This window comes from Dicentrarchus labrax, unplaced genomic scaffold (assembly GCF_905237075.1).
Source record: "Dicentrarchus labrax unplaced genomic scaffold, dlabrax2021, whole genome shotgun sequence".
Lineage (NCBI taxonomy): Eukaryota > Metazoa > Chordata > Actinopteri > Moronidae > Dicentrarchus > Dicentrarchus labrax.
In genome coordinates this window covers 25,384,953-25,399,090 of record NW_026136707.1, presented here as the reverse complement: position 1 = coordinate 25,399,090, position 14,138 = coordinate 25,384,953, and the positions used below count along the sequence as shown (strand labels likewise).

At 39.8% G+C, this 14,138-nt stretch overlaps 1 protein-coding gene across 2 annotated transcripts in view; it reads left to right on the top strand.

Moving 5' to 3' along the window:
* The first annotated feature begins 925 nt into the window (after positions 1-925).
* Positions 926-14,138, top strand: part of cdk14 (cyclin-dependent kinase 14) — a 207,339-nt gene continuing 194,126 nt past the window's right edge. Inside the window, exons 1-2 of one of the 2 annotated variants that reach the window (XM_051407317.1) lie at positions 926-1,426; positions 10,350-10,381. In XM_051407317.1, the coding sequence (XP_051263277.1) occupies positions 1,333-1,426; positions 10,350-10,381 (126 nt within the window). In that variant the 5' untranslated portion in view covers positions 926-1,332. The remainder of the gene's footprint in view (positions 1,427-10,349; positions 10,382-14,138) is intronic. The other variant, XM_051407316.1, reaches the window with a different exon arrangement.

The following is a 14,138-nucleotide window of genomic DNA, read 5'->3' as shown; positions in this document are numbered from 1 at the left end:
AATCCTAACCCTTACTTACCTAACCCCACTTGAGGAAGGATGAAAGCTTTATATTACATTTGTACTCTGGCACCACTCTGTTGTGTTGTGATTTGTAGATACAGTTATGTTTTCAGGGGTGCCCCAGTAGCTCACCTGGTGCAGTTTGCTCCCTATGTACTAAACCTGAACCCTGCAGCAGCTTCGGTTCGATTCCAGCCTGTGGCCCTTCGCTGCATGTCATCTCTCTCTCTCAATGCTTTCCTGTCTGCATTCAGCTGTCTCTATCTATTAAAGGCATAAAGAACCAGGAAAATATATATATATTTATATAGTATTTGTTTTTCCAATCTTAAACACAGGGATGAACAGAAACTGTAGGATACTGTAACATCAGTGTATGAGAAATGGTAAATATGACGTGTGTGCGCACATACCTTTCCATTCCTTTCTTCAGCATTCATGCCACCCCTGCATAAGTTAATGCCCCACCTGAGCCACCCCAGTCAATAAAGTCTGGATACACCTCTGGCTGTAAAATATATTCACTAAAAGAGCAAGAATAACTGTTAGTGTACATCAGCACACAGATTCAGTCATGTATCTCCATTCTATGAGATAGATCACATCAGAGCCCTGGTGAATGTTAAACATCAGCTCAGATAGAGCCACATGAAACCAGGAGCCCCGCGGATGGGGCTGGTGTTTGGGGAACACCTCGACCCTGCGCACAATGACGGGGTCTCGCAGAGGGCAGCAGTCTCAAGCAGGAGCGCTGACAGCAATGTGAAAAAAGAAATCTTCCTCCTCCTGCAACACATTACGGGGCGGCGCTGGCTCTTTGACAGCCAGCCTCCGGGACGAATAGAAACGCGGTGCTCCCCGGGAGTCGTCCAATCCTCGCATCCAGGGCGGGGTCTCGGGGTCGAAACCAGAGAGAGAATCCCAAAAATGACATCTCGATTGCGGTGGAGCAGGGAGCAACTGGGACGCTGAGAGAAGAAAGAAAGAAGTCCGACCCAGAGCTGCTCGTGAGGCTCGAAGACGCAGCGGAAAGGCGCAGAGAATTACGCACGGTCTCCGGTTTGGATGCCTCTGCTTCAGCGCGGACTTTCATCGCATCTTTGGAAATGTAGTTGCATTCTTGGGGAAATCTCAAGAAGGCATTTGTTGTTACAGTTCTAGTTGATGAGAGAGCCGCTGAGGCTACGTTTCCTGTTTGCCAGCGCGCTGCAGCTGGGCTGAAGAAGCCCCGCAGCGCTCACTGAACACCGGGTCCTCCTTCCCCGCTTCAAACCACAGCCGGTCCGCTGCCAGTCCGCTGCCACAAACTCGGTGGAGAAAAAAGAAGAAATGTGCGACCTGATGCCAGCCTCCCAGCCCGCGGAGAAAATCGGCAAAATGAAAAAGTTGAGGAGAACTTTGTCCGAGAGTTTCAGGAGTATCGGTGAGTAACGGGACGTGTTTTTATTTTCCAGCTCTTTGTGCAGAAAAATCCCAGTTGAGAAATGTCTCCAGCAGCAGCAGCACAGACTGCTGCTTCCTTCTGAGGTGATGTCTGGTCCCAGTTGGGGTTAGCAGCCATGGAAAAGCCACATTCACTCGGCCTGTCCACATTTCTCTCAGCAGAACTGCTTTTAAAGCTCAGACAGAGTTCTGAGGACAGTGGCTGTGATACATACAAACATGGAAACCTGCTGCTGAATTTGAGCTTGATTCTGATCCTCAGGTCACAGTCTTTCATAAATATCATCATCATCATCATCATCAGTTCAGTCTGTATGACCTCAGCATAAATTCAGACTTATTTTAGGAAAATAACTGCCTTTTTTCTGTCACTAGAGGTAATAAAAACTATAGACTCTACAGTTAGAGTCTGGAGGTGAAACCAGGAGGAGCTAAACTAAAATGATTTCACATTTATTTCACTTATTTTCACAAGTTGCTTGTTTTGTCTGACCGGTAGTCCAAGAAATTCACTTTACTGTCCCATAAAACCAAACAAATAAACAAGGCAGTGTTTGACTTCTAGGATTAATCAGTTATCAAGAAAGTTGTTGGTTCATTTTTTGTGAACAACTGAGCCATTAGCCGTTTTTTTCATACCACAATATATACAAGTATTGCTGATAAGGATCCCTTGTATTTGGTTTTGCCAACTTGTGGACAAACTCTGTAATGGCACCACAGTCTCAAACATCTGTCATCATCCATTAATACATACCACATTAATACATTTCAGCTCAACTGTTCTTTAGTAAGGAATGTAAAACCGGTATCATTTATTCATTATTTCATAAAAAGGTGGCACAATCTGAGGGCTCCAAACCCATTATTTTCATTATTATATATTAATGGATAAATGGTCCTTAAAATGTCTGAAAATGGTATAAAAAAAGAAAATGTCGATCAGTGTTTCCCAGAACCCAAGGTGACGTGAGAAGCGATGTTGAGCATGTTAAAAGTAGATAACTATTGGATAAATTGTTATTTTAAACATTGGTATTGGCCCAGTCGGTGCATACAGTGTAATGCCTCTTATTGTTTATTGGCCAATAAAATATCAGTAAACTGTTTTTTGTTTTTTTTAAAGGCAAAAGGCAATTTCCCAACTTGACTTCTTCAGATTTACCAACAGCCTAAAACAAAATAACAAAAAACAGTTTTCAGTCATAAAAACAAAGAAAAGCTGCATATTTTCACATTTGACAACTGGAAGCAGTCCACGTTTGATTGAAAAACTGCGGTGCTTAATTATCTGTCAGCTCACCAACTGATGGATCAAATCCTATTTTACTGTGTACATTTAAATTCATCAATGTTATGAAAAGTATGGGTGATGGTTTTGTGCAGAATGTGTGTTAGAGTTAAATCCCTGCATCCTCATCGTCGTCGTCGTCGTCGTCGTCGTCGTCATCATCATCATCATCTCTTCCCACTTCCAGTTTTTAAATATAGTTCTAGTTCTTAAGTAACCTTGTACGTGAATCTGTGGGGGAAAAAAACCATAGCGAACATCCAATCACATCACTGGTTGTCAAGGTGCACCCATCATATCTCATTTAATCTTTCTCTTATTTCCCTCTCTCATACACACACATCCTGCTGCACACACACATGCAGAGTGCCTTGGCATCGTCACAGGGTTCAGTGGCCTTTGAAGCAGCGTGCGTAGAGAATGAATAGCTGGATGCAGCCTGTAGGAAAAGATGAGGAATGAACAGAAGTGAGTTCGGGTCGATGTTGCGGGAGAAGAAAGATTGGCATTGACTTTTCTGCTGTGCGGACGCTCATCTCCTATTGGCCATCTTTCCTCCCATCTAAATCAACACATCTGAGCATCGATCGGGCTCTCGCTCGGCTCCACGGATGCTTTAACAAAGCGCATTAAAGAGCCAGCTTTATTGTTTATGTCCTTGTAACAGTGTTGATCCAACGGGTCCCAGTGGGCAGGGCTGAGTCACGTGTCAACTTATGGCTCTGTGCATTGTGGATGTTTTCATTATAACCACTTCAAACCTGGTTAATGGACTGATGCTGGCTCTTTTCTGAATTGTGAGCCCAGGTTTGTTCCTCATGAGCCAGTCTTAGAGAGCTGTCAGTTTGTCACGTGAAAGTGAGGGCGCAGGTCGTGTTTTCAAGATCATGAAGAAAGCCACAGATAGATTATGTGGAAGTAATGCAATGTCTCAAACCCCCTTTCATACATTTTTATTAAAAGCATATCAAATCATACAAATGTCCTGTGACCCCATTGGTCAGGGACATGTGGGACATCAAAAATAATGATTTCATCTGGGGCTTTCTTCATGGCCCCCTTCTCAACGTAATAATTGTTTTCCTGCGGTCGTGACTGAAAACTCAGTCCGATACCCGGACCTGCGTGATAAATCTGCGTTGTGAAGTAAATTAAGAGAGCATTACTGCCGTTGAGGTGCCCCTGAGCAAGGTAATTAACCCACAACTGCTCCTGAGGAGGTGCAGAGTGGCCATCAGATCAGAGTGTAGCCTGAGCTGCAAGATGTGAATGTGTGATTAATGAGGCTTTCACATCAGGGACCAGGACCCAGACCCAAGTACACTTGACCCCAAAGTCCAATTTGTTTGATTATTGTAAACACTGTTTGTCGTACCAGGACACAACTCAGCTGACCTTGAAAAGGTGGTGTCAACAATGGTTCAATGAGGGATCTTGTGAACAGTGGGCTTTTCTAACATTAGTAATGTGAAGGCTGAGTAGCGGGGAGTGAAGAGGTAGGGCAATCGTACCTAATATGAAAAGTACATCCACACGGTCATACAGAGAATCATCGCGTCAGGCCTCAGCGTTTAAAAATACACCCTGGCAAAGTGTGTCGGGAAAAACAGCTGGTGTACCTGTGGAGCGTTTTTTTCTGAAGTAAATTCCTCCAAAACAAAACCAATCAATGTCACTTGCAATCGCATGCCTGGCTGCCAAAACTCATCTCAGTGACAATGGAAAAAGATATTTTTTTCTGTCTCTGTCTTGACTGTCTCTCTCATTTGGACTCGTCTTGACTTGATATTGAATCTTTTTGTACTTGGACTTGACTTTGACTCAAACCTCTTTGGACTTGGTCTCGACTCAGTCTCAACTAGTCCTTGTCTTGGACTCAACAAAGGTCTTGACTACAGCACTTTAAAACTCTGGTGCTAGCTTCAGTGCCTGAATTGAACCCAAAAAGGTGCCAGTACCCTAATTTAGTACAACCCTAACCCTAAACTCAGCATAAGCCTAACCCTAGTTCCTTAGGTCCTTTTTTTTTAAGGATATAGTTATGCAGGAGTAACTCACCAGCATTACTGTACGCAGGATTTTAGAAATACACCGGCCCAAAATCTGAACATTAGGAGGAGGTTTGAAGGGGTATCAAAGTGTTTTTAGGAAAATATATCACAACTTCTGTTGAGATCCAGATCCCAGGGACCTCAGTGGTCGGTACAGTCATGCTCACCAGTGGCGGTACTCTGTAAGAAGTAAGGGTTATCTTGTGGACAATGATCAGAAGTGCCGGTACTCAGTATTGGTGAATATTGGCCCATTTCAGGCACTGGCCAGCTTACAGGGTAGGAGGGGAACTTCTCCTTACTTCCAAGCCATGCTTCAACCATACACTCTGGCCTAATTTCCATTGGCACAATCAAAGGCGTTTCTAGAAATATTGAGGAGGCAGTCTACCTATGTGAGGAGGAAGTAAGACGCTCCTAGAGAAGAGCTTTAGTACTCACTAAATTTGCCTGGATAAACAAATAGATAAAGCTATAAATAAACCTAATGGATATAGAGCTTGGTCTATATTGCAGATAAAACATTGGGTGAAGTTACTTAGGTGGATTTAACAGCACATCCTTGATGTTAATTTACCAATGAAAACACCTTCTCTGTAGAGTATGAGAGACAGGCTTGGCTTCTTAATGTTTTCCATACAACTCTGATCAAAAGGCAAATTCCTTCAAGTGAGAGACGTGGCGTGAAAAGCTGTAGAAGCAGTAATGAGGTGTTATGGGTTTTAAAGCAGGAGTGTGTGTCTTTTTTTACAGTGAGTTTGGACAAAACAGTCTTCTTTTCCCTGTGTAATAGTTTATCTCTTGTCTCCCTCTCATCTTTTCTTTCAAAAAGTGATTCTTTCCTTTTCTGTCTGGAAATAAATATAGTATACTAATTACTTGCAGTGAACAAGAGTGCTCTGACGGCTTCTCCCCAGCATTAAAATCTGATTGTTTTGACAGGTACACATTCTTCACTGAATGCTATCCTTCAGCACAAATACATAGATAGACAGGTGGTAGACGGGAGGTAGACTGGTAGGTAGGTAGGTAGGTAGGTAGGTAGGTAGGTAGGTAGGTAGATAGTGGATACATTTTAACATCTTTCGTATGAAGTTGCATTTTCTCTTGTGATTGTCTCTTTGCATGTGAAATATTATCACATGAACAACTGACTTTTTTTGAGAATATATAAGAATATGCTTATTTTCTGTCTTGCTAAGAGTAAAGATGAGAGGATGGATTCTATGCAGCTCTGTGTCTGTTCAAGAAACAATTACAGCATGAAGCCCCTGTAATACCACAGCTGTACTGTCTTTATGTTAAGCTAAGCGAACACATAGATCTGAGATGGGTATTGTTCTTCTCACATCCTACAAGAAGGGGTGGGTGATCTGGCCCAAAAAAATTCAATCTATTTAATCGCAAACACTATCCACGATCTAAATTTAAATCTTTTTAATTCATTTTCTCAATTTTCATTTAAGATACAAGTTTAAAATTGTTAATTTGAAGTTCTAAAATGATACCAAATGAGAACATAATCATAAAATAATAATATAAAGTACTCACAATTAAATTGCATTGTTCTTAATACGTCAACCGAGGAAGAACCATGTGAAGAAACTATCAACATAGTTCTAGTTAGTTCTAGTCAGCTGTCAATCATAATGTGAAACCCCCTTTTTATAGCATCACATTATACTAAATTGAACTAATTAAAACCAAACTTATCAGAGAAATTAACATTCACATCAGCATGATAAGAACTATCTAAAATGCCAGTAACTAACCAGCTAACATGGAGGCAGTGGGCTTTATGACCTATTCTGCAGTCAGCCACCAGGGGGCGATAGAGATGTTTTGGTGTCACTTTTGGAGCGCTGTCATGTCGATCAGCTTTATTGATGTCGGTGATTTGTTCACGTTGCGCAGAACCGCTAGTCCGTGAGGTTATGTGAGGTTTGGAAACAGAAGTAGGAGGACATTAAATATCGCAATCTCTACGAGTTGCCTGAAAAAGTGCATTGTGGATGGCGTAGACCACTATTATAATTTCTATCATTAACAGTGCGAGCTGTGAAAAAAGAAGGTTTTAGCCAGTGGCCTATGTTCGCTAGCTAACTGTCGCTGGAAAATGTATGCAGCTGTAGCGAATTAACAAAGAGTGAATTAGCAAGATGACGACAGAGAAAGTCTTGGTTGTCGGAACTGTGGAACTTCTAAGCGCTCATGTTAGCTTTGTTAGTGGCTACAGTTTACAGATGCTATCGTTAGCAATGGTCAGTGTAAATATCGTCAGACATGACTCAGTTGTAGTTGTTATCAATAAGTACAATGACACATTTGAATTGAATTTTAATATCATAAGCCTTTATTATGTTAGCTAAATTGGTACATTTTATTCGGGAAAACTAGCTTTGTTTACTCAACAACAACAACAACAACAACAACAAGCTGTAGGCTAGTTCAACAAGATATATGTGATAATGATTTAGTTATATAAAGCTATGTAGAGCACAAATACAGGACTGTAGTTTAATATATAGAAAACAATAGCAATTTAAATTTAAATATTGGTTAAAAAAATCAACATGAATTGTTTTTCTCAAATGCTTTAGCTCCAGCAATGTCTAGTTAAATTTAAATGTGAAAAAGGGGTTGATTCACTATACAAACTACAGCATTTAGAATCGATTAAATATATATTTTTTAAGTAATATTCAAAAAAATATGAAGATTATTTTAATTTAAAAAAACTGAACTTGACAATGTAGAATGCCTTTCTTGTTCAATGAGCACTAACTCTTACCCATCAGCCAGTGCAGAGGCTTTATTGTCTACCTGCAGTCTAATCCATTGTATTGAGCTTGGATTCGCAGACTGTGATGATGCTGTCTGGAGTGTCTGGGAAGTCTTTGGGGAACGCGTGTGCTGACCCTCTGAGGAGAAGGAAGCAGCAGTTTAATGGCTCAGTGGCTGGGCTGACAATGCTTCCAAACACTCACTCTGACATGAAAAAGTCATTTTGCCATGAAGCAGTCCCCGGAGCCCTCTGTCTTTTAGCCGTCTGCACTGCCTCTCTCATTAGACAACATAATCACGGCAAGGAGTTAATAACTGAAAAATCACCATTTGCCTGTTAATAATTCTCTCCACAAGCTTCGGGAGAGTGATTCAGAAATCAAAGCTGCAGAAACAAACAGTTTATTCCCCTTCCTCCTCATGAATATGAAAGATATTGATGTCAAATACTATTACTGTCTTACCCTGCAGTAGAACACAGTGGATTGTCAGGGTGGATGTAGATGTACCAAATAATTGAATAACCTTTTATATGCTTTATTTTTTTGAAGCTTTCTGGAATTGCAGGGCTTTTCTTGCGGTTTCTTTTCTGCCTGCACTTAAACATAACATACAACATAACGTAACATAACGTACACGGATAATATCTGAAGGTCTACTATTTCAGAAGAACAGTTATGTGGGAGATTATGACACACCTTTATGTGGGGAAAAAACCCATAAATAGAGACCACACAGCAGCATCACTTCTCTCTCAGGGGTTACCTATGATGTGCAAGATGCAGTGTCACATAGCCAATGGGTAGATAAACTAACGCTTGTAGCTAAGTTGGGTTTTATGAGGTAGTTCGTCCCATAGTCCCATAGTCTGTGCATTACCTACAGTAGGTGGCAGTCAGTGCGTCCCTGCTTTGGAGAAGCAGATAAGAGTACCAGTAAGTTAAACAATATGCTGCTGTGTGTGGGGACAGCAGTATCCTGTATCATGATACATATTGTATTGCTGTATTGTATTTCAGGCACCTAAAAAAAACCAAAAAAATTCACTATATATTTTTGGCCTTTTGTTGGCTTTATTGATAGAGACAGCTGTAGAGAGACAAGAAGGGTAGGTGGAGAGAGAGGGGATGACATGCAGCAAAGGGCCACAGGTTGGATTCGAACCCGGGCCACTCCGTATGTGGGTCGCCAGCTCTACCGACTGGGCTAACTGGGAGCCCACGTTCACTATATTTAGAATATTTTCACTGCTTTACCTTGCTGTCATACAGGGACTATGGATTAGTACCTCATACAACCCCAATTCAAAAAACCTAAACTTTTGCTTAGAGTATGACCTTAAATGGACCATGTTTGTTGACAAGTCTGCCAGCTCAACCTGGAGCTAATGAGTAATATTAATAAAGATTCAATTCCCTTGTTGATTCCTGATCCATTTTTTGTTTGGAAAAAAGGTATGTCTACACAGGTTTTCAGAAGTGACACAACTGTTTAATTATCTCTGACTCTTTCTTAACTGGAACTGGATGATTCCCATCTCTAAAAATTCAGCATCAAAACAAACCACTTCATAATCACGGTATCAGGATCACTTTTATTGCCATGTATGCATACATATACAGTAATAACATTTGTAGACAGTAAGACAACGGTGCAATGGTGCAGAGTACAAAGGACATATGCAAACACATGGAAGTGTAGGTTTCTTTAAGTCCAAAGTATTGGTATTATTCATCATGGTTAATGTTCATTTTGAGTGTGCAGATTCATTGTTTATCTCGGGAACATGAACCTGTGATAAAATATTCTAAACTCAAGGTTACTAGCTTTTTATGGAGTTTTTCAGCTGCATGGCCTTATTATTGAAGGAGGCTTTTCACAACCACGGTGCTGTATATCAAGGCTGGGCTGTCATGAACGTCAGTATGTGTTGTTATACCAAGGGTTACTCTTTCAAGCAGATGTCATGCAAAAGACTTCCAGCAACATTACAGATAAGATTATTACCTAGTTAAAATGAACAGAAGATGATGATGCCTTTGTGTTTAGTATTTTAATAATTTATTATCTTTTTAATAATAATAAACTTTAACATTTTATTTTTGATTCAACAGTGTAGAAAACTAAAATATGATCAAATGAGCTCTCTTTACAAAGGTTTTAGAACCCCCAGGTTTCTTTGAAGGAAAAATATCGATACAATTGAGTATCACAATTTTGTTTTGAGATATTGTATCGATTTGTGTGTTTAATCCCCAGCATTTAGAAGTGTTGTAAACAAAAAACCGTTCCTAAAATTAGATATTACAAAAAGAAATTCCAATATATGACCTTGCTAACATTATCGCAATATATCGGATTACATTGAATCGTAACCCCTGTATCGTGATACGTATCTTATCACCAAATTCTTGCCAAAACACAGCCCTAGTTTTTATGACTTTTCTACCCTAACTCATAAAAGTGAACATTTCTTATTTGGGTATAATACATTAGTAATCTTTCCAACTCTGCTAGTGTTACTTTCTGCCCTGCTGTGATGAAACTCCATGAGAAAAGTGAGTTGTCACCTTGACTAGTGAACTCCTCTTCAGCTCACCCCAAACCTAGACCTGTGCTGCTTTAATGAGCTCAGGATGAATTCCTGACAAATTTCAGCATGGTGACAAGTTCCTGTGCTGCATTTCTACCATTAGACTTTTTTTTATTTTGTTCATTCTTCAAAAGATGTCAATACAGGCAGTGTCTGATTCTCTCTTCCTTTCTTCTCTTTGCAGCTTTCAAGAAAGAGGACAGCGGCTTTGATGAGGTAGGATGAAAACAAGTGAATTTTAGGGAGCTGGTGACATTTCTGGCCCAGTTTCAGGTCTACACCACAGTTTTATATGCTGTATTTTTCACAAAAATTATTCATCAAGGTCTTTTTGGCCAGATGTTGTCAGGGCTGCATTGCAGTGGATTTTTTTTTATCCTGCTCTAACTGGGTGCATATGGTGTGTAATATATTCATGTGTAGAGCATGGTGGTTTTCCCTCTCATCTCTGAGACGTCCCTCAGGGTCAGTCGCCATCACAGAGCTTCTCTGGCCTGCCAAATGAGACACAACCAAACGCACCAATCTGATTCTGTCTGTATGAGTACACCCAGGGCTCCAGCCTTGTTTCACATCCGTCCCACAACATTGTGCCCACCGTCCTGAGGTGAAACTAACTGAATAAATTCTCTCTCATTTGAAATGCATTGTTAAAAATGGTCAAACGAAAGCTAATTTGAGAGGCAGAGGACAGTTAGAAATGTCCACAGTTTGATAGTTGAGGTTGGTCCACATTTATGGCCTCCTCTCATTCTCTTTGAGCAGTGATCTGGTGAATGGAGTCCCCTTGTTTCTCCTGCACTGCACAGTGCAGTATAGTGCACGTGCCTAAAATTCCTAAAACTACACCCCCCGTCCCGCGAAAAAATTCAAATTAAATGGATGACATGTGGTGGGTAAAGGTGCCAGGTAGACAGCATATTAAGAGCAGTTTACTGTTTAAACACCGCTTTTATGTGTTACAACTGGGGAACTGCAGGCAGTGTATCTACAGTATCATTTAGGGAGGTTGATTTACTATGGATATTGCAGTGCTTTCTTTTTTGGTTGCTAATGAGTATGGTAGCTCATTTGCTTATTTTCTATATAGTTGCACTGATGATTTGTGTTTGAAAAAAATATAGCTAAAATAATTCATGCAATAATATTGGTATCTAATTTCTTGCTGCTAAATGCTCCACTATGTTCACCAGCTAGTCTCTAATGTTATCGGTCTGTTTGGCGCGGAGCAGGTAGGGGTTTATCAGAGCTTTTTGACTGAAAACAGCTGCCAGAAGCTGTTGGAAATGGGACTGCAACTAAAAATGATTTCCATTATCGATTAATTTCACAGTTAATCGATTATTTAAATGGTATGGCAAACCGGGTGAAATGTGTATTGTCTTAGAGTTAATATTACTGTATTGACCAACCCTAGATGCTTCACTGTTGTACAAAAGTGGCCACCTTTTTTCTTGCAAGCTATGTTACATGCTGCCACAAACTCATCCCAAAACAGTTTTTAATTCAACCTGTAGATTGTTTTTATAGTCCCAGGAATACTGTAATGGTATTATTTTGCAGCCCTGTACAGTATAACGTATTGATTCTCTCCCATTCTCGCTCAGTTTGCTGTTGTAGGCGGCTGCTTGATGAGGCGGTCAATAGGTCCGAGGATAGCTGGGATGTTGTGTTTGTATCGGCAGGGGAAATCCTGCTTGGTTGCTCCTTTGAGTTAAAGTAACAGTGAGTGTTCAGCAGTGTTCAACCTGCACCTATAGTGCACTGCAGTGGGCTAGCTAAAGCCGTGTCCTTGTAGTGAAGCAACCACATGGTCTTTAAGCTTTTGGAACCTTTCCAGCATATTGTCTGCAAGAGGCGGTGGCATTGCTTAATGAATAAGTGATAAGACACCAGGATGCTTTGTGTTGATGTGGCAGACATGTTGCTGCTATGGTTGGTTGGCAGATTCTTTTATTTATTCTATCTGAGAGACCTGCTGAGATCCAGAAGAGTGTTCTCAAACACATCAGTACTAGACTGATAATCAGATTGAATTGGCATTTTTCTTCACATCACTGTGTTCATATTAGCCATTTTCTGTTTGTTTGTTAAAAATTGGTAGCAAGTGAGGTATCCTTCCCTCCAATACAGTTTGAAATTAATTCAGTTGATTTGCATTAATCTAATCCACACATGTTGTAATTTTTATGGCACTTTTTCGTTCACTAGCTCCACCTAAAAGACTATGATTGGCTCAGGTTATTTTTCCACCGAGGGAACCGTTAGAGTTAGGAGCCAGGAACCAGGCTATTTTAATAATAGTGACAAAGGAAAGAGTGTAAAGTTCTATCACAGTGAGCAACCCTAAGCAGACTGAAGAGTAGAGACAGGTATTTAATTATAAAATAATTTATGTAAGGAAGAAATTCTCTTGACAAAGTGTGTCTGGTCGACCATAAGTAGGGCTATATATTGAACCTGATCACTTTTTGAATTTAATTTGTCTGTAGCAAGTGTCAAATAAAATAAACTGACATTTACATGCTTGCTCAGATTCTTAGGTTTGTTTACTTATTCTTCAATCAGATCAATTATCTAAATACTGGATTTCTGATGCCAATGCAATAATGATTTTTAATAAATCAGATATTTTGGCTGACATAACAGTTTTGATAAGGATCCCTTAAACTTCTTATTAAAGTATTGTGACGGGGGTATAATAAAATATTGATTCAGTTGAGTGTCACAATATTTAGTTTTATATATTGTAAAATACCTTTCTAAAAGAGTTCTGTCACAAACTGAATATTATAACCTTCCTGAAGGGAGGATTTATAGTAGGACTGTTGTTGTAATAGTGCTGCATTAATTTTAGTTAGGAGTACCTATTAAACTGGAAATAGAGTGTGCCTGGCATTGCCACAGTGTAATAAATCAACCCAGTCAGTTTATTGGTCAGGAGGTAGATATTTTAATAGACAAAAATGGGTTTAAGCATCTTTGTATTTCCTCAATTAAGCTATTGAAACTTTGTTGTACCAAAGTTCTGTGTTGTATTGGAGTTGATATCAAAAACCAAAAAATTGTCCCATTTATAAAAGATAACAGAGGCACATTTCACAAATGAATCCAGATGTCAGTAAAACATGGTGCATATGTTAACGGACTCTCTGAAAGGTTCAGAGAAATGTTAGGTGTTTTGTGCCAGTCATTACATGGTATAGATTTTGGAAAAAATAAACCAAAAAGTGGATATGTTAATTAGAAGACCACCGTGTGGCTGAAATGAGTGGCTGTCATTTCCCGAGTGGTGAAGGAAACCACTTTCTAATTTCCCTAGCTTTGGGATTTACTGTCTCTGAGCTCCAAATGCTTTTATCTGAGAAAAGAAAATACGCAATGTTGCTGGGAATGACATCCTTTAAATACAGTGAGGACTTTCAGCATTAAGCCTCTAAGAATATACAGTATCATTATGAATTTATCTTTTTGAGTTTTCTGTAACACCGTCTCATCTCGGTCCAGCATGACTTTTATTTTATTTAATAATAATTCAATTTCTTAAAATTCGTCCGAAACGGCTACTTAGACTCGATGGTGAGCTAATTAGATTTTGGTTAAGTTAAAAGTCAATGTGACCTCACAAAACACATTTTTGGACATAAGAATTGATGACCATATTTCCTGATTTACCAGATTTTACACATGTTGACTGGGACGACATGATGAGTAAACAAAAACTAGAACAGTACGGGCTTTCATCTTTCCATCTCATCCGTTCTGCCTTTCACTTCCTGCCTCATTCACGTGACTGCAAACAACACACTGGAGCATGCCTGGCTGATGGCGATTCTGTGAGTGAGAAGCTTCACATTTAGAAATAACAGATCAATGATAACCTTTCATTAATCAGTTCAAACATGTATATTCACTGGAATCATATATATGTATCATCAATACAGTGATTCCATTTAGCCAAAAAATACTCTTC